This window comes from Talpa europaea, assembly GCF_964194135.1.
Source record: "Talpa europaea genome assembly, chromosome: 12".
In the NCBI taxonomy this organism is placed as follows: domain Eukaryota; kingdom Metazoa; phylum Chordata; class Mammalia; order Eulipotyphla; family Talpidae; genus Talpa; species Talpa europaea.
The window spans coordinates 83,432,576-83,452,883 of NC_140079.1; the positions used below are offsets into that span (position 1 = coordinate 83,432,576).

General features: G+C 47.0%; 1 protein-coding gene across 2 annotated transcripts in view; it reads right to left on the reverse strand.

Moving 5' to 3' along the window:
- Positions 1-1,929: 1,929 nt before the first annotated feature.
- RNF216 (ring finger protein 216) overlaps positions 1,930-20,308 on the reverse strand; it is a gene marked incomplete at both ends in the record, with an annotated part of 128,260 nt that continues 109,881 nt past the window's right edge. For both annotated transcript variants that reach the window (XM_084250890.1, XM_084250889.1), the window contains 3 exons: positions 1,930-2,249; positions 2,975-3,044; positions 16,490-16,712. In XM_084250890.1, coding sequence (XP_084107016.1) covers positions 1,930-2,249; positions 2,975-3,044; positions 16,490-16,712 — 613 coding nt within the window. The remainder of the gene's footprint in view (positions 2,250-2,974; positions 3,045-16,489; positions 16,713-20,308) is intronic.

Here is a 20,308-nt window from a genome sequence, read left to right on the forward strand (position 1 = left end):
AACTGCTGCTGGCTCACTGCTCTAAGACTCCCTCTTGGGGCAGCACAGGAGTACGCTGTTAAATTACTTGAAGGAAGCAACTCTGCCACTCTACAAGGCCCCCCAAGCAGGCTGGCAGCCCAACTGAGAGGAACCGGCAGCAGGGACTGGACATAAGCATACTCTCGCATGGCTGCTTCATGCCCAAATGACTGCCTGTCTCAAAGCACTCACCCGGAGCCAAGGCAGGATGGACAGTTGAGCAGATTTTCCCTATTCCAGCTCTCAGACATCTGAGAAGCTGAAACAATGTGTGACTGCATCCTGGGGTGCTCAGCCAGGGGACAGCCCCCACAGGAGCAGGCAGGCTCCTGTTGGAGGAGAGCGGGACACAGTGACAGGGCACCGGGCCACTTCTGGGAACCCAGTCATCGGAGAAACAGCATCAGGTACAGAGGCAACAGAAGGGGGTCAGGGAGGTCCTTTCCCAGCAGAAGCCCCTGCTCTGCACACGGGCAGGAGCACAAAGTACCGCAGAGGGAAGTCTGGGGCAGGGAGAAGCCTCCAGTGTGGTTCAAACACCTGTTGGGGCTGGAAAAGGTGGCAACACATGTAGGCCCAGAATCACCTGACCGCTGGAAAGGGAAGCTGGGAGGGGAGCTGCCCCCACACCTGCAGTCCCAGGGAGTCAGCCTCCTCCACCTGCCTTTGTCATTAAGACTGAGACTATGAGGGCAGAAGGAAGGGGAGGCCTTTTCTTCCACTCAGACACTTGTCCTCAGACTCCAGCGCTGACCCTCAACGGCATTCATACACGTGGGTGGCAGCGGGGACGCTGCGTATGTAGTGCTGAGCACACGGCCGATGAAGTGGCATTCAAGGTTGCTTGTCCCTCCCGGGGAAATCTACTGCCCCCACAAGAGCTGAGGGGAGCTGTTTATTACCTGATTGGTAGCAGAGCAGGCTCCCCAACAACTGGGCTCATGGGAGAGCCGCCAGGCCACTGTCACAGCTACCTCTAAAGGACCTTTTGTTCGACCAAAGTTTCAGAACCATCCTGCCCTCATGAGCTGCCTGGTCTAGGTGAACAGACTTCTTAGCCTGAGGGAGAAAACTCGAGTAGGCTGTGGAAAGCTAGCTAAATTCCAAGTTAAGTAAACAGCAAACATTTCTTTAAACTACAGACAGAGCCCATAGCATGAGATGGCTCTGTGGGCTCGTCTGAGTGGCTCAAGAGGGAAGAGGAAAAGGACCCTCACTATCATGGCAGCCTGAGGTTCTGGACTTGCAGGAGCAGGGGAGCAGTGTCCCTGGCCCGTGGACACTGCTCCGCTGCCTATTTGGACCAACAGAGAGTCTTTAAGGGGCCAGCACCCAGAGAAGGCATGAAGGGCAGAAGGTCCTGAACCCCTCATGCAGGTGCTTGCCTGGCTCAGAGCAGAGGGCACAACTCATTCTAGGTGGGCCTCAGTGCCAAGGGGTGGCTGAAGAGCCCACTGCACAACACTGTTCAGACCTCTCAGTTCTCTCCAAACTGCACTAGTTGCTACTTCAGGTTTATTACAGACCAGGCTGTGCTGTGGTAAGGAAGGCCTACGTGGTTTGTTACTGAGGGAATTCTGGTGTCAGCACGGGTGGCCAGGATGGCAGGACTCTTTAGGAAGAGGATTTTTGCTGTCCCTTATCTCTGGCCCGGTGTGCAACCAGGCCAATCGTGCTATGGGCACTCGGAGAGTGTTGGTCTGCTGGCCAATCTTAAAGGGGCAGTGGCCCTTCCCAGGAAGAAGCGGAAGAAAACCGACCTATCCTTTTGGGCTGAGTCTGTCACTCCTACTTAGAAGGCATGGGAAGAGTCATGAGCCTGGAGGTGAAGGGAGGTCTAGCCAAGCCCTGACCCGCAAAGGCTCAGGCTACTTAGTGGGGACAAAGACCCCCATAGGCTCCTGGCCGTCAGAAGCGATGCCTCGGCTGAGGGCCAAAGTGCATGGGCAGGTTGTGCTCCAGGGGCACATGGACAGGGGCGAAGTCATAGTTGACACGTACATTGGGGAGAGGGGGCACATAGGGTGCTGGGATGGGGCCCATGTTGAGGGGGAAGTTGTTGAACATGGGCCGGACAGGCGGTAGGGGGAAGGGTGGGTGCACGAAGGCATAGGGCGGCATGCGTGGCTGGTGCAGGTTCTGTGGGACAGGCCTTGGCAGGGCCTCGATCCGCTGAACTTTCTCTGGAGGTTTCTCCAAGGGAGGCCCGATGCGCTTGAAGGTGTTTTCTGAGACGGGGAGGGAAGAGGAAGAGACAGGACTTAGTAGAGAAAACAGGTTAAAAAAAGCTCTTCTGGCCTGGTTCGAGACCCTGGCCCACCTGCCTGGAGTTGGGGGTGTGTCAGGAGCATTATATGAGGCAGGAATCTCTGGCCTCCAGCATCATTCTTACCTCTGGACACTGGAGGGGCAACAGTAAGCACAACAAGTAACACACTCTCTCTCTCTCTCTCTCTCCTCTCCTCTCCTCCCCTCCCCTCCCCGCCCCTCCCCTCCCTTCTTCTCTCTCTTTCCCCCCCCCTCCCTCTCTACCCCCCCAGCGGCCACCAAGGACAAATGTGTCACACTCCTCAGCAATCACCTTGGAAGGCCGTGGATTATCTACCTCAGCATAGGTGGAACATCTGTGGAGATGTGCCTTTAGAGCCAGGGTCTGGATGAGCCACACTGTCTTTTTAATCTGGTTGGGCTTCTATTTGGTTCCTAAGCTGAACATTACCCCTCAGAACCTCCTTGCCATGAAGGAGAAGCTAAACCGTCTCTAAGCTTCACAGCTTTCGCTGTGGGAGCTGGTTGTGTGGAGATGTCTATGGCCACCTGAAGGATATACTCCCTGGGTCACGCCTGGCTGGGTGGAGAGCCAGGATCCTCAGGGAGGGCCAGCAGAGGCGGGGGTCTCTTTCTCCCTTCTGCACATGGAATGCTGGGGTCTGTGCTAGGGGAGAACACTTACCTCCATTCTTTCTTTTCTGTTCCTCTTCAGCTTCCTTCTGGATTTCCTCAATTAGCTTCTCATCATCTTCCTAGAAGAAACGCAGACAGATGATGAGCTAGCTCTAGCCAGCTCCACGCAGAGCTGGGGGCCCAGTGGGACACTGGGGAGGCCAAACTGCTGCTGGTCAGCGGTGGGGTTAAACCAGAAACCTGCTGCTGATCAGCAAGCCGTGGGCCTGGGAGTTACTGTCATTTCCCGAGCATCTTCTTCCTCTGTGGATGGTGCTGCCCCATGAGGAAGACACCTGACAGGCTGTGCCCATGGAGTGGGCAGAGAGCCACAAGGCAGGTGGCTGCCTGGGGGCTGGGCTGAGAGAGAACTTCCCCTAACTTTGAGGGGCAGACTGATAACCCAAGGGTTTGGCTAGTTGGAGGTGGACTGGGCAAGTACTTTATAACATTCCAGTATCATTCAAATAGTTTTCCTGAAGAAAATTCAAAGAAAAAGTACCTTGGAGGTTCCCTGTCCCCACTGCTAATTTAGTTTGAAAAATTGGAAGGTATTAAATTCATCCTTTCATTCGATATTTGTGCTCACATCCAGTATGTATCAGCCAGCGCTGTGCCAAGCGTGGGCGGTACAACAAGTAAGGCAGACCTGGTCCTCCCCTTCAGGGGAGAGTACCTTTCTGTACTGTGATCCCAGGGCGAGCTGGCATTATACTTTGATGATCTACATGGCTGTAATGGGTAATTCCACAGTATTAGCAACTAACCACTAACCCACCCTTCTCCTGTACTCTCATCCTTGTACTTCTGTCAGGATAACTGAAGAACGAGGCATGAGAGGGGTCCCTTTCCGTAGGCAATCCGGGGCCTCGCCGGCACTGCTAAGGGTGTGAGCATTCAGGGCATCTGTCTGGTTCTGATTAATATTAACTTCTTAAATGCTCCTGGTAAATGTTCGTCACTGAATGGAAAGGCAAGAATTCCCATGGAGGGGTTTGGGGCCCCTGCAGGGGCAAGTGTGAGCTGAGCTTTGTGAAACACACCTGCCAGCACTGGAGGACAGAGCGCCCAGACTGCCACTGAGAGCTCTGGAGAGGAGGAGGAGGGGGAAGGGGAAGGCAATGGCGGTGGAGCTGGAGGAGGAGGAGGGGAAAGGAAAAGGAGAAGGGGGGGGTGTCTTAGAGTCCCCCGAGTGCTTCTTCACCTTTTGAAGAGGGCTTCCTGGGAATTTTTCCCTCCTTCTTTTAACTCTGATCATGGTCCTGATTCGGCAAGTGGACTCAAGCCCATTAGTCCTTACGCCATCCTTCCTCACTTACACAATGCCCTGAGAGCCTCAATACATCTGTGTGTCACCAGAAAATATCAGCACGCAACTATTTTGAGCTGTGAATGTTACCATCAATAAGTAAATTGTCAGTTAGACCTAGAATATGGCTTAGACATTTCAGATTTCAACTTTCTCAAACTAGTTAGTTACAAGGCACTGTGTTTAGAAACTAAGAACTAAAACTATTTTTTAAAGAAAAAATTACTTTTGGACAAATAGGTTGGATTCTAAGGGGAAGATCTCTTGCTTGGGCCTCCCCGGTGGCGCAGCGGTTGAGCGCTGGGTTGCGAAGCTGCCCGTGGCCTCTGCGGCGCCGGTTCGATCCCCGGCTGCTCCCCGGCCACCAGAGGAGGGTCCCACATGGCGCGCAGACCTTTCCTGCCGCCCGCTGCTCCCCTCAGCAGTGTACTTCTGTCCTTCTGCCTGCTCTGCTCCCCGCTCTGGCTCTGGTGAATTCTCTCACCCTCCAGTGCTTCTGACTGTACCCAGTGCTTGTATAAACAAACAAATAAATTAATAAATAAATAAATCATGCCTCTATAAAAAAAAAAAAAAGAAAAAAAAAATCTCTTGCTTCATCTGGGGCAGAAGTTACTTCCAAAAAAGTTGCCCTTAAGCATCTTAAATTCCTCAAGTCAAGAGTGAGGGCAGGGCCTCCCTGGTGGTGCAGAGGTTAAAGACAGTGCTATCAAGCTACTGCCGGCCACTATAGCACGAGTTTGATCCCCAGCTGGCCAGGGAGCAACCCACATGGTGCAGCACACTTCAAATATCTCGCCTGCTGCTCCCCTCAGCAGTGTATTTCAGTACATCTGTCTGTTCTGCTTCCCACTGTCTCTGGTGATCATCTCACCTCCCAAACCTCTGGCTTACACCCCAGTTCTTGTATGCATAAATAAATAAATCTTTAATAAAAAAAAAGTGAGGGCAGATTGAATCATACATCTTACCAATGGTAAATTTTATTTCATATATATTTTATCACAGTTAAAAAATGCTTTTTTAAAAGATTTATTTTTATTTACTTATGCATACAAGAACTGGGTGTGTAGGCCAGAGGTGTAGAGGTGGGAGGATCACCAGACACAGAATGGGGACCAGAACAGGCAGATCTACCAAAATAAACTGCTGAGGGGAACAGCGGGTGAGCCAGGAGAGGTCTGCTGTGCCATGTGGGTCAGCTCCCTGGCTGGGGATCGAACTCATGTCGAAGTGACTGCTAATAGCTTGATAGCACTGAAATGTTAACCCCTGCAACCACCAGGGAGGCCCCACTGTTAGAAAATGTTAATAAAAGAGAGAGAAGGTAGGTTTAGGATTGATTTTGAGATAAAACATAAAGACTGGTCCTTTCTCAAAACAATTCTTGGGTTTGGATTGAGTGTCAGATGGGGCTATTTGAGGCCTTTCTGGAGGAGGAGTTTCCTTGGGTAACATTCTAGGCATCCTGAGTATCATGGTTCATCCTTATTCACTGTGGTGAATAAGGACACTTGTAAAGAAGGCTTGCCATTCTGCAAATCTAGGACATACCTAGGCTGCTGGAAATGGGGAACAATAGGAGGAAAGATGATGAGTGGACCAGGTGCATGGGCTGGCTCACAGAATTCACTGTTCTCCAGTCCCCTGTAGGGTCTGAGTCACTTACAGGAAGTCCAGGCATGCCCAGAGTGGTGTGGATGGGGAAAGCACATGCTGAATTTTATGAAGAAACACTGGCTTCCTAACACATAACTAACTGGTGTGATGGGAAGAATTCTAGCTTTGGGGCGCCACAGACCTGGGCTTTGGGGCCCTTCTACCTCTCAAGACCTAACATGGGGCCTGTTCATTCCCTTAACAGTGTGATTGTGAGAAGCAAATTATTTCTTTACAAAGTACCTAGCACATGGCAGCAGAAGAGGAGGCTAACATTTACTGAGAGCTATACCAGGTGCCAGTTTGTAGTCTAAGCACTTTTTGAAGACTTAATCTCCCGAAGAAGTCTATACGTTACCTACTACTAACGAACGTACACACTACAGATGAAAGAGACTGTGTGGTTCAAACCCAGGCTGTCCATCCAAAGCCTAAACTCTTAACCATATGAACTAATGGTTTCTTCCCGCCCGCCGCCCCCACAAGATTTATTTATTTATGCATATAAGAACTGGGGTGTAAGCCAGAGGTGTGTGGGGTGGGGGGGGTGGGGGTGAGAGGATTCACCAGAGAGAGTGAGGGACAGAACATGCAGATCTACTGAAATAAGCTGCTGAGGGGAGCAGCAGGTAAGTCAGGAGAGGTCTGTTGTGCCATGTGGGTTGTACCCTGGCTGGCCGGGGTATTGAACTCATGCTGCAGTGGCTGGCGATAGCTTGATAGTGCTGTCTTTAACCCCTGCGCCACCAGGGAGTCCCTGAACAGTGGTTTCTGAACTGGACCTGTGGAGCAGAGAAACTGAAGGACCCTGGAACTGGCTACCCTGCCCTGCCCTGCGGACTATCAGGGGTGACTATTTTCAGGCCTTGTTCTTTTCTAGAAAGAATATATCTTACCCTTATTGGAATATAAGAGAGTTCTTTCTCTCTGGGATAGGCGGAGCTCTGTAATCTCCTTTCACCACTAAATATAAGACTAGGGCAGGGCCTCCCTGGTGGCGCAAGGGGTTAAGACACAATCTATGAAGCTAACCATAGCCACCACAGCACAAGTTCGATCCCTAACCAGGGAGCTACCCACATGGCACAGCAGACCTCTCCTGACTCACCTGCTGCTCCGCTTGGCAGTGTGTTTCAGTCAGTCTGCCTGTTCTGTTCCCCATTCTGTCTATGGTGGATCCTCTCACTGCCTGCATCTCTGGCCTATACTCCCATTCTTGTATGCATAAATAAATATATCTTAAAAAAAAAAAAAAGACTAGGGCAAAGCAAAACACCTCCATTTGCAGAGGAGGGGCAATGCTCCTCAAAATTTTTAGGAAATTCTTCTTTGGAGTCAGCTCACCCAGAAGTATATGTGCCATCCCTTAACATGACCTGGTGGATGACCTCTGACTGGTGCCTTTGCTACATGGGCCTTTGAGATGGTGCCAGCACATCCCTCTCGCTAAAAATGGAAGCCAGGAGCTCGGGGAGTCTATATATCTCCCCAGAAAGCTAAGGTGAAGATCAGGTTCTATCACTGAGATTTGAGTCACCTATCACCTATGACCAGGGTACTGTTCACCTCAAGAATGAAAATGAATACTTTACCTCTGGGTTTTCTTGCCTGACACTTTCTAATGAGGCCACTAAGTTGCTTATATGCCAAGGGGGAAATCTATGGAATTTTCTTACTACTACAATAAAAGAAAACCCAGGGTTTTGCTTCTCAGACACGTTAATCTTTGTGGGTGGGGGAGGGAGTGAGTTTGTGTTTGTATTCACATCTCACAGAAAATCCTGGGGCTCCTTTCTAGAAGGCTATGCCCTGAGCCTTCAGGTACTGCTTGCCTGTGCAAACCACTCTAGCCCACACATGCCCACTCTCCCGGCCACTGTGGCTGGCAGGGATCTTACTCATGAGGAAACTGAGACTCTGAAGATGCAGTGATCTGCTGAGATCACCTAATAATGAGGAGGTAAGTTAGAACAAGGACAGGGCTGGGCTGTTCCTCTGCCTTCTAGCCCCCAGGGTGCATGGGAAGTTCTGGGCTCTGTAGGTAGCAAAGGGCCAGGGAACGGGCTACTAAGGCCTCTCTCACTGCTCTGCCCCAATAGGTTTGGAGGTTAAATGGAACCTGCATGGGATCTGGGTTCCTTTTCACACCCAGCCTGCTGTGGCTTATGGGAACTGTGCAATGAACAAACAGCTGTCTGCTCACTGCACTGGGCAAACCAGCAGGTCCTAGTGATTGGCCACTGAGAGTGACATGCCCCCACACTCCTCTCCTCTCCCTGGTTTTCCATTTGGGTGTAAGATGGATCCAGTAGGCCTGGCCGAATTCCTTTCTCTGTCCTCTTTCTGGGCCCCTCCTAGTCCTGGTGAAACTCTCCCAGCAGATGCACAGAGTACAGAAATACAGCTAGGCGGAGCCAGGACAGAGTGGCTGCTGGTCAGTGATTAAGATGTCCCAAGATGGGTGGGTCTCAAAACACTGAGTGTAATGACAGGAGGCTGGAATGGAAGCAAACTATCAGCACTTGATCCCCACAGATCTCGGGGAGGGAAACCCATGAACCACAACTAAATTTTGGGAGACCCATGAGGGGAATATGTACAATAGCCACAGAGGATTAGTGCACCCCAAATGCAGTGCTAAGGACAAAGGACTAAAGCAGAATGTGAAGTTTCACCAACCAGCAGATCTGGAAGAATGCTTTAAATAGAGGCACGCGGGTTGCATCTTAATAGGGGAGGTTTTATTTCCTTTCCTTGAATTCCTTTGAGCTCAGCAAGCTACAGTAAGTGCTGGAAGACTCTGACACGCTTGCTGCACATGGGGGTGGGTGGGGAGTAAGGCATGGCAAGAGCATGAGGAAGATGGCAGGGCCCAGCCTCTGTAAAACACTGACTCAGCATGGCAGTTGCCACAGGAAGTGAGGGAGAATTCACCAGAGGTTTATGAGAAGAAAAAACAACAAAAACCCTACTCCTTAACTTGTCCCCAACAATGAAGCCAAGCAGCTCTGTCCATACAGTGAGATCTGGAGAGGAAAAAATGAAAGAAAAGAAATACTGGCCAGAGGCTGAAGGTTCCGGAAAAGATGTTTGAGCACTTGGTGCAAGGTTGTTCTTGCCAAAGCTTTTAAAAGCCTTTTTGAGCCTGTTTTCAACATCTGGTTACCAGGACTGGCTCCCTGCTCACCTGATGTCCAGCCTCCTGTGACATGGAGGAAGGATGGGGACTTTTCCTCTCCATTTAGCTTTTTCTCCCCTTAAAAAGGTGATCAGGGATTGTAAGTCAACTGCTGCTTCCCCCATGATTCTGCGGATGGGGCTGGGGCTGGGATCCAGGTCATGTGTGGTCACAGCTGTTGTTCATAAACTTGCAATGATTTCATAAAAGGCTTCCAAAGAGTTGAGGATTTAGTTTCAAATTATTCCCAGACCAGCTGCAGATCAACGGGCAACACCAGATCCTAACCCCCACCCCCAGCTGTCCCCCTGCAACAGGAAACTAGGGGGAGGAAGCCAACAGAGGGTGCAGTACAGCCTGGAGTGGCACATGCTATGCAGCTGGGATCTGGACAACATGCTGGAAAGAGCACAGATGAGACAGGCTCTTGGCTCCACTGGAGCTATCTCCTCAGGTTAAAGGGGGCCAGCACTCAAACACCTTTCTGTCTAGAGCTCCCTCACAGGGACCTGGAGGTGGTGGGGAATGTGGCCATGTTTTGATTCTTGTCAGGATCAAGTGCTCAGTCGGGGTTGGCTGAAGATGACAGAAAGCAACAAGCATACTGTTTGCTGGACTGAGGCATGCTGCCGCCCCTTGTCCAAGTCCTCTAGTGACATCCAAACCTGACTGGGAACACTGTCGAGGTGCTGGAGTCGCCATGCCCTGTCTATCATCTACAACTTGCTCAATGGGAAGGAGAACAGCGAGGGTACCTGGCCCTTTGTCTCCGTGGAGGCCTGACTGGATCCCTGGGCTCAGGGACTCGTGGGCACCCACTGTGGATTCCTGCATGTGTGCTTGCTCCAGGGTGTGGAGCCTTGTGGAATGGAAGGGCTGACATCTGGTCTAAGACCTGGGTTTGCATCCTGGATTCATCAAGTGTCCTGAATCTTGTCTTCTCACCTGTAGCATGGTAAAGTGGTCCCTACCCCTAAGCTGTAACAGAAACAGGGGTATTTAAAATGGTGACTAAAATATAAAAATAAAATCTATTATTTAAAAAAAAAATAAAATGGTGACTAAAAAGAAAATGCTGAGGCCGTCTGTGGAGGCTGGGTGATAGGGTAACATAGGGTTCACTTTACTATTTTCCCTTTTGCAGAAGGTAAATTAAAAAAGTTATGCAAAAATATTGAAGATAAAAATTAGTTACTAACTTCTGGGCTTCCTCTTTTTCCTCATAGGTCCTTTCTAAAATACTCTTCTCCCCCTTTCATTCCTTTATTTCATCCTTTCTCTGGCTACTTAAACAAGGGTCCCAAGGAGCTCATGCCCTTTGCATACCTCACCCATCAGGAAGATGCTGCACCCAGGTTTAGTTTGGTGGTGCTGGAGCCAGAGGGACAGGCAGGCAGGGGGCTTGTGAAGGATGCCAAGAGAACAAATGACCCGGATGGGAGCTCGTGCACCACTGACTGCCCAGTCATCAGTGATCACATCATCGGATACTTGCTGATACACCTGCTGTAAGGGGGCTATTATAGAATGATATGTATTCACACACACTGCTATCCTGGGAAAAAACCAGTTTCCTAACCAAATGGCCAGGTGATAATGGTGCCAAATTGTAAACTGGTTGTAAAAGCCTTGGGCTTTATCTGAAGTGAACATGCCTTAAATGCTTATGTTAAAAAAAAAAAAAAGACTTGTAGAAAACAATTCTCTGCAGTTTCTTGTAGCTAATGCCCAAGATAAATACCAATTTTGTTCTGCATTTAAAGGGAAAATGCTGTTATGAATCTTGTCAAACTTCTAGACTCCATACTGGCAGGCAGACTGTTCTGAATGTGCTAACAGTGAGCTATTACTCATTAACCCTTACCTACCACACATGCAGACACGTGAGGACACAGAGTCAGCATATTTTGATCCAGTAAAGTCCCGGGATAACCCTTCTCCCATGGCAAAATGTTTGTCCACTTATATGTCTAGACTTGGCTTTGCATCCTGTATCCTAAAGCAGAAAACTGTTTTGCTGTGACTGCATTTGTTTGTTTTTTTCCCTTCCTAAAAAGACATCTTATAAGACTATTGACTGAACATTTTTGGCTTATTACTGATAACTAACAAAAATTTACTATTCACCATTTTAGCTCTCTAATAGGAAGTTAGTTTAGGTTTCCAAGCAATTTCTAGTCATTAAGAAGAAAAGGCAACCCCTTTCCAAATCCCACAGGGACAACTCCCTCGCTGACAAATAAGAGAATCTTCTTGGCCTTGCTGGTTAATTAAGCTAGAGGACAGGCTTGGATGACAGGGCATGCTTTGTTTCTCTGAACTTCTGAATGGCTTTGTGTTCTCAAAAGCCCCAACAGATGCTGGGTTGGAATTCAATCAGTCTCCTGGTGAGAATCAAGGAAACCAGGCTGATCCCAGTTTTGATGGGAACAGGACAAATGGAACAAAATCTCTGGCTGTGGCTACCAGAGGAAATTGGAGGGATTTGTATTTGCCTGACCTTTCTTTCAGACTTTTTTTTTTTTTTTTGAGCAAATACAGAACCTTTCTCAGGATAGATGACAATTCAACAAGAAAACAAGGGGGCAAGTCACATGTGACAGCACCCCAACCAAGTAACAGAACATGAGAAACCTTTATAATCAATTCCACACGTGGGAAGAAATGGGAGATAGCAGAGAAGGAACAAAAGCAAGAGGGAGGAGAAAGAAAAACAGCACTGAGAATAGGCGAGGCTGTTATTACACATCCCCTCTTGTGGGGAACTACCACTGTGCTTTGTTTCTAGAGACAAAATGCAGCCTGAGGAAGACTTCTAGAGCTCCCACTGACGACAGATCCTACTTCCTCATGGAGTGCCTAGAGATGCTTAGGCCCTCAGTTTGCTACCTGGATGGGACTGAAGTGAGTCAACAGGACAACCCAGACTGGGAAAGTATTTTTTTTTTTTTTAAAGATTTATTTATTTATACAAGCACTGTACAGTCAGAAGCGCAGGACGGTGAGAGAATTCACCAGAGCCAGAGCGGGAAACAGAACAGGCAGACTGACGATATACCGCTGAGGGGAGCAGCAGGTGGCAGGAGAGGTCTGCGCACCATGTGGGACCCTCGCCAGCGGCCAGGGATCAAACTGGCGCTGCAGAGGCTGCGGGCAGCTTCGCAGCCCAGCGCTCAACTGCTCAACTGCTGCGCCACCAGGGAGGCCCCAGACTGGGAAAGTTTTCACTGAAGGCAGGGATTAGTACCTCGCCGAGCACTGCCCACTGAGCACCACACCTACCTCCTCTCACAGTCACAGAAGGGCAGAAGGTCTATTTACAGTCTTCCCTTTCTTTCATGTTTTTCCGGAGACGGGAGGGTGGGCTTGTTAAGGGTCATAGAGCAGTGGAATACTGTTGGAATTTTCCAACAGTGACAGAGGCTGTTCCTGACATGCAGACACCTGGTTTCCACAGAGTCTCACCGGTTTGTTCATTTTTCAAAAATGAGTAGAGGATTAGGACCAGGCCACCGGAGTGGTCTGCTGTGGCTTTCACACAGTGGCCACCTGTTACCCTGACACCTCTTGTAGAGCATACTAGAGATGATCTACATTGAGGTAACGACTGGTGGCTGATGAGACTTTCTTTGGCTTACAAAGATAATGGATTAATGGCCAACCTTTAAATACCAGATTTCATGTTAAAATACGGATTTCCAGATTCCCTAGAAAATCTGAAGCCATGGTAACTCTGAGAACAGTCTCATCTGGAAATAATCTTCAGGAGCTGAATACAACACTTGCCTGTTTGCCACACTCCTCACCACACCCAAAGGTCTCCTAGGCCTGGCCTACTTCACAGTCATCAATCATTTTTATTATTGCTTGCCCCTGTGGTAACCTGGATCTGTGACACCAGCCACCTGCTGTTTGTGTTCTCCATGTAAACCTTTCCATGATGTTCCTACCTCCATGTTCTAAAATACAGATATACATTATCACTTTTTATAGCTCACAATGTAATAATGTAAACATCCCACCCATGGGCTGTACTTATACATAAGGAGAAATACTGTTATTTCTAGACTTTCTGTTATTCATAGCCTTACTAACAATTGATCCTTACTAACATAGGGATGTTTACTGATTTATTATTGAGTCATATCATTCTTTACCACATTAATAACATTTAACTACATTATATATAGTCCTAACTATGTCCCCAGTTTATCCATTTACCTTTATCTTTGTTTATGGTATCTTCTGCCAAAAAGGATTTATGTGTATTTAGTCTGTCTTGATGTGACACTAACAGATTACTTAATGTAATTAAAAAAAATATTTATTTATGCATACAAGAACTGGGGTACAGGCTAGAGTGGGGGTTGGTGAGAGGATTCACCAGAGCAGGAGTGGGGAGCAGAGCAGGCGGATTGACTGAAATACACTGCTGAGGGGAGCAGCAGCAGGCATGACAAGATAGGTCTGATGCGCTATGTGGGTCAGCTCCCTGGCCGGGGATCAAACTCGTGTTGCAGTAGCTGCGGATTGCTTCATAGTGCTCACGCTTAACCCCTTGAGCCACCAGGGTAGCCCCAACTTAATGTAATTTCTAAGATTAAAAGTCATCTCCTTTGTTTTCTTGAAGACTTTCAAGATGGTTAGCCCATGCCCCAAATAACCCTTAAATATTCTCTCCCTTTCCATGTAGTAGTTAGTGTGAACTTGAAAATCTCAATGAGTCCAAGTCACTCCCATACTCAGAGTCCTGCAACAGCTCCCTGCATAGTCGGTGAGACCCACAACCAGGCTCAGGGCTGCCTCTCCTATTTTCCTCCCTAGCTTACCACTCACCAGTCACACAGGTCTTTTTCTGTTCCCCAAACAGGCGAAATTTGTTTTGTCCCAGGCCTGCCTCATTCTTCCTCCTCTTGCAGGTTCACTAGGAATGCTGTCTCAAGAGACACTTGCTCAGATCTCCATCCTTAGGGGTCTCTTCCCTCAGCGCCTGTCATTTCTTGTCACATCAATCATTATTCCTACACAGTAAATCGGCATCCAAGATGCCTGTTTTGAAACAGGCATGAGGATAGGGGCTTTTCTGTTCAGATTAGTCCCAACAATACCAAATCGTTTTGGATGAGCCCTTCATTAATTCAGTGATCTGAATGGTATTTTTATCATACATAAATTTTTTTTTAAAATTTTCATGAAGTCTTTTTTTTTTAAATAATAAATTTTATTTTTATATTCCCCATACAATTGCAACCCCCCCATTCTGACCCCAATCCTTCCCCTCCCGCCCCCCACCCCCCAAAAAGTGTCTCTGGTTCATAGTTTTTTGTTGATTTTGATTTTCACTTTCTTATAGTTATTCATTTTCCTGGTCCCTTATTTAAGTTTTCTAGATTCCTGCTATGAGTGAGACCATCCGGTATTTTTCTTTTTCTTTTTGGCTTATTTCGCATGATCCCTTCCAGCGCCATCCATGTTGCTGCAAATTGCATGTGTTTATCTTTTTTGAATGCTGAGTAATATTCCATGGTATATATGTACCACATCTTCTTGATCCAGTCATCTATTTTTGGGGGCCTCCCCTGGTGGCGCAGGCGGTTGAACGTCGCTCTGTGAATCTGTCCACAGTCATCTATTTTTTGGCATTTGGGCTGTTTCCAAAGCTTAGCTATTGTACATACATAAATTTTTATGGGTCTGTTTCTGGTCTCTTTTGTCTTTAAGAGCTATCTGTTGGGCCGCCCTGGCGGCGCAAGGGGTTAAGTCTCAGCACTATGAAGTTATCCACAGCCATCGCAGCACCAGCTTGATCCCTAGTCAGGGAGCTGACCCACATGGCGCAGCAGACCTCTTCTGTCTCACCCGCTGCTCCCTACAGCGGTGTATTTCAGTCAATCCACCTGTTCTGTTCCCCACGCTGTCTCTGGTGAATCCTCTCACCCCCTGCACCTCTGGCCTGTACCCCAGTTTTTGCATGCATAAATAAATCTTTAAAAAAAAAAGAGCTGTCTGCTTATTCCATATTATTCTAGGTAATTTTTCCAGAAAAAAGGAATCTTACTGAATTTAAATAGCAACAACAGTAAGCTTCTAGATTACTTTGGAAAGAAGTAAGCTCTGAACTAACAGGTGTTCCCTTTGAGGGACAGGTGCTTCTCCACTATGCAGGTCATCTTGATGTGCCCCCAGTGAAGTGAGGTTATCATACAGTCTCCTGTGGGCTTTATGTGCTTCCTCCAGGCTTTTCATTGGCTCCAAGTTAGTGGGTTCACTTTTTGGTAGAACAAGAACATATCACACTGCTATTCTTACAAGCCAACTTACAGGGGTCTCCCGGGTGGCTCAGTGGTTGAGCACTGGGTTGAGAAGCTGCCCACAGCCTCTGCAGTGCCAGTTTGATCCCTGGCCGCCGGGCGAGGGTCCCACATGGCGCGCAGACCTCTCCTGCCGCCCGCTGCTCCCTTCAGCAGTGTTTCTCGTCAGTCTGCCTGTTCTGCTCTCTGCACTGGCTCTGGTGAATTCTCTCACCCTCCTGTACTTCTGATTATACCCAGTGCTTATATAAATAAATAAATAAATAAACAAATAAATAAATAAATAAATCTTAAAAAAAAAAAAACACAAACAAAACAAAAACCAACTTACAACTGACTGTGATTGTTTCAAACTTAAAAATTACGTAAGAGCATAGCATATTTCTCCTGTTCAAGTCTATTCATATTTCTTGTTAAAGTTCATTTCTAGGGTATTTTATGATTTGTATTACTATTGTGAATGGCACACTGTATTTATTTTCCATCTAGCCATCTTTCCACTGTTTCTAATAGCTTTCAAGTTGATTATTTTGCCTTTTCTCAGGTTTAAAATGGTAAATTTGTCCTTCTTTACATAAAAAAGTGCTAAGGAAAGTGTCTGACAAACAGGGTGCCTAATATATTAACAATTATCTTCTCTAATATCTATGCCTTTTATTCTCTTAGTTAATTGTACTGATTAGCAGTTCCAGCATAAAATGGTGCTGACAGTCTTATATTTGACTTAATGGGAATGCTTTTATATATTTTGGTATCAGTATTATATTGGCTTTATACAAATACATGCAAACCTTTTCTTTCTTTTCTATGCCCTGGAGTATTTCAGATGGCATAGACAAACTTTATTCCCTAAAGGGTTGAAAGAATTTGCTCATAACTGGGCATGCTCCTTTCTGAGGAGTAGTTTTATTTAATATTTTCTCAAATTTTTTCCTGTGGTTTTCAGTCTATGTAATTTCTTACTTTTCAGAAGTCAAAACTTGTCATGTATATGTAAAATCTGTTCATTATCCTATCTTTCTGATATTTTCTCTATACTAAGTAACAGGAAACGATGCATTCACTTACAGTGGGGTCGGTCCAAAGAGAGCATCTTGAGCACTCCTGGCAAGGGGCTCCTGGAGAACGAGGGTGCTGGCAAAAATGGTCATACCCATTGATAGACACTCGGCAGAGGTAGCACATTTGGGCACCACAGCGGCAGGACATTCGATTGCAGCCTTCAGATTTGATGAGGCCAGTCCCACACTTGTGGCATTTCCTAATACGGGCAGCAGTCATTTTTTCCTCACTGAAAAAAAGAAAATGTAATTAGAGATGGCCTGGAAGCTGAGCAGGAAAGCAAAATGTTACGGCCATCAAGTACTTATTTTCTTCCATCTATGATGTTTTAAAGAGTAAAAGGAGTCTGTATTTTGGAGTCTGATAACTGGGTTCAGTTTATCAGTTAGATAATTTACTCAACTGCTTGGAGACAGTTTCCTTAGTTTTAAATTGAGTAAACCCAATTTAATTTGTTTTGAGGATCATAGACCTAAAGCACCCTGGTACAATGTGCAATAACTAGCATCAGTACATGATTGTTATATTTGTTATAAGAGGGCCTGTAGGTTTACAAAGGAAAGAAAAAACTCAGTCTTACTGAATAATGTGCTTTGTATATACAAAGTGGGATAATGGCTAGCTGGTTAAGCCTAAACCTTACTTTCATACACACCTTAGACTTTTAAATACTTGGCATGGGGGTGGGACAGGCATGGCTGGATAATCTAATAGTCAGTCTATGACTTCTGCTGGCAGAGCCCATGCATGGCCCGTGACAATAGTTGGCAGAGTCCACTTCCATGTTAGAATCCCACATTCTAGACTCCCCTATAGCTAGGGAGCAGGCATGCATATGACTCAATCCTGACAAATGGGAAGCTCCTGGCGAGGTTACTTGTTTTTAGAAAGATCTTAACTGAGAGGGAGGGGCAGATGACTACAGTTCAAACGACAGGTTTGGCTCTTTGTTAAGAGTTGGCATCGACGAATTAGTTGCTTATTTGGTGCTCTGTTCATGAGTCTAAACTTAACACTTGTCGCCTTGGCCTATAATTGTCTGTGTATCTGTCTTCATTTACCAATTTGAGTTCCTTGAAGGCAGAGGGCAGAGGCTGTGCTGCCACTCAGCTGGCATGAAGGGAAGGAGTCAAAAGATATGACTATAGAGACTAAGGGAGAATATGAAGGACTCACAGGGCAGACAGCCCTGAAACTGGACTGATACCATTACTCTGAGCACCTTTCTTCCCTTCCACGCAGGAACTCAAAGTGGTGACCAGGGAAATGCTTCACTGCAAAGACTGTCATAGTCTGGGGGCAAGTTCTTTGCAGACTTCTCCGAAGACTGAGAAAACACAGCCTCCTTCCTTCCACTGTTTCTAGTTTTTCAGCTAAGAGCAGCCAGGTGAGTCTGGGGAAGGCAAGTGTTTTTAATTACCGATATTTAGGGCTGCTGTAGTAGATCCTTAGCAGCCAGATTATGTGTTTAAAAACAGAAAAAAAAAAAATTGGTTGCTATTCACTAAGTCTACTTTTTTTTTTTTTAAAAGATTTATTTATTTATTTATACAAGCACTGGGTACAGTCAGAAGCACAGGAGGGTGAGAGAATTCACCAGAGCCAGAGCAGGGAACAGAACAGGCAGACTGACGATGCACTGCTGAGGGGAGCAGCGGGTGGCAGGAGAGGTCTGCGCACCATGTGGGACCCTCGCCAGTGGCTGGGGATCGAACTTGCGCTGCAGAGGCTGCGGGCAGCTTCACAGCCCAGCGCTCAACCGCTGCACCACCAGGGGAGGCCCTCAGGCCCTCACTAAGTCTACTTTTTGAATGGCCTCATGTGAGGCAGTTTCAAATTACAAAAGAACAAATGAATTCTAAGTTTTGCTGAACAGAAAACATTGTCCAGGAGACAGAGTTTAAATAAAGTAAATTTATTGTCAACTTAATAATATAGCACATGGCCCCATGCTAAGAACTGAAGGTTTTGCTCCTGTTATTGAACTTTAGGGGCAAATACCTAAGGCCTGCTGGGAACATAACATCTAAAATGTGGCTGGGGGCCTCCCTGGTGGCGCAGCAGGTTGAGGTCTGTGCCATGAAGCTGTCCGCAGCACTCTGCAGCACAGGTTTGACCCCGGCCAGTGAGAATCCCACATGGTGCGGCAGACCTCTCCTGTCGTGCCCACTGCTCCCCTCAGCAGAGTATTTCTGTCGTCTGCCTGTTCTGCTCCCTGCTCTGTCTCTGGTGAATCCTCTCACCCTCCTGCACTTCTGGCCTTTACCCCAGCTCTTGTATAAAAATAATAAATCTTAAAAAAAAAAAAAGTGGCTGGGGGCCTCCCCGTTGGCACAGCAGGTTGAGTGCAGTGCTGTGAAACTGTCCACAGACTCTGCAGTGTGGGTTTGATTCCCAGCCAGCCAGTGAGATACCCACATGGTGCGGCAGACCTCTCCTGTCTCGCCCGCTGCTACCCTCAGCAGTGTATTTCAGTCAGTCTGCCTGTTATGCTCCCACTCTGTCTCTGGTGAATCCTCTCACCCTCCCATGCCTCTGGCCTGTACCCCAGTTCTTGTATAAATAAAAATAAATCTTAAAAAAAAAATGGGGTTGGCGCAGCAGGTTGAGCACCACACTGTGAAGCAGTCTGCACCCTCTACAGTGCAGGTTCAATTCCTGGCCGGCCAGGGAGAAACCCACATGGCATGGCAGACCTTTCCTGCCTTGCCTGCTGCTCCCCTTAGCAGTGTCTTCGGTCCATCTGCCTGTTCTGTTCCCCGCTCTGTCTCTGGTGAAGTCTCTCATCCTCCTGTGCCTCTGACTGTACCCCAGTTCTTGTATAAATAAATAAATCTTTAAAAAAAAATAAAATGTGGCTGGAAGGCTGTGGTACAAGTTCATTTCTGCTGGCAATTAGCGGGATCTCTACAACCAAAAGGAGCACATAGTTCTTTTTAAAACTGGAGGTGTTTATGCTCTAGATGAAACTGAATTCCATCTAGCCGAGAGATGTGCTTATATGTGCAGAGCAAAGAACAACATCGTGACTCCTAGTGGCAAACCAAATAAAACCAGTAATCTGGGGGAAGGTAACCCACGCCTATGGAAACAGTGGTATGGCTGGTGCAAAATTCTGAAGCAAGCTTTCTGCTAAGGCCACTGGACACAGAAATTGTGTGATACTTTACCCCTCAAGGATTTAAACTTATTGAAAAGCAAATAAAAATTGATAAAAAAAAGAACCAAGGTTCTGATAAAAGTCTCCAATATAAAATGCCATGACCAAAACACAATAGCAATTTTCTACAGCACAAATTTTCTTTGTAAGAGCACCCGAACTGAAGTCTGCCTTTAAGACATTGCACTTTGGTTGCTCGAGGTGCCTTATTCCCTGGGTATGTGCTTAGGACACAGCATGTGAAAGAAGTGGTAAAACCCAAAGAAAACAAATTAACACCCCCACCAGTCCCCGCCAAAGGTCCAGTCTACACAGCACTTTCCTCAAGGATTGGCAAGAGGGGCATTTGCTTCCCCTTCTACCAAGCTGTCAGTTGCCACTGTGAAATATTATAACAACAGGGTTGAGAAGGGAGAAAGGCACTCCCCCAAATGGATGAAGGAACATATAAAATGTACAACTCAACAGTGCTATAATGTCCAAATAGTTATTCAATATTGTATGAATATCTATTCAAATCCTCTGCTTTTGCATTCATAAGAACAATGTTAGACAGGGCCAGAACGGGCCTGTACCAAAAAAAAGGAATTTCTATCATGGGGTGTGGTAATCATTGATACAGTAACACGAAAGTGCAAAATAGGACTGAAGAGAAATCACAGTTG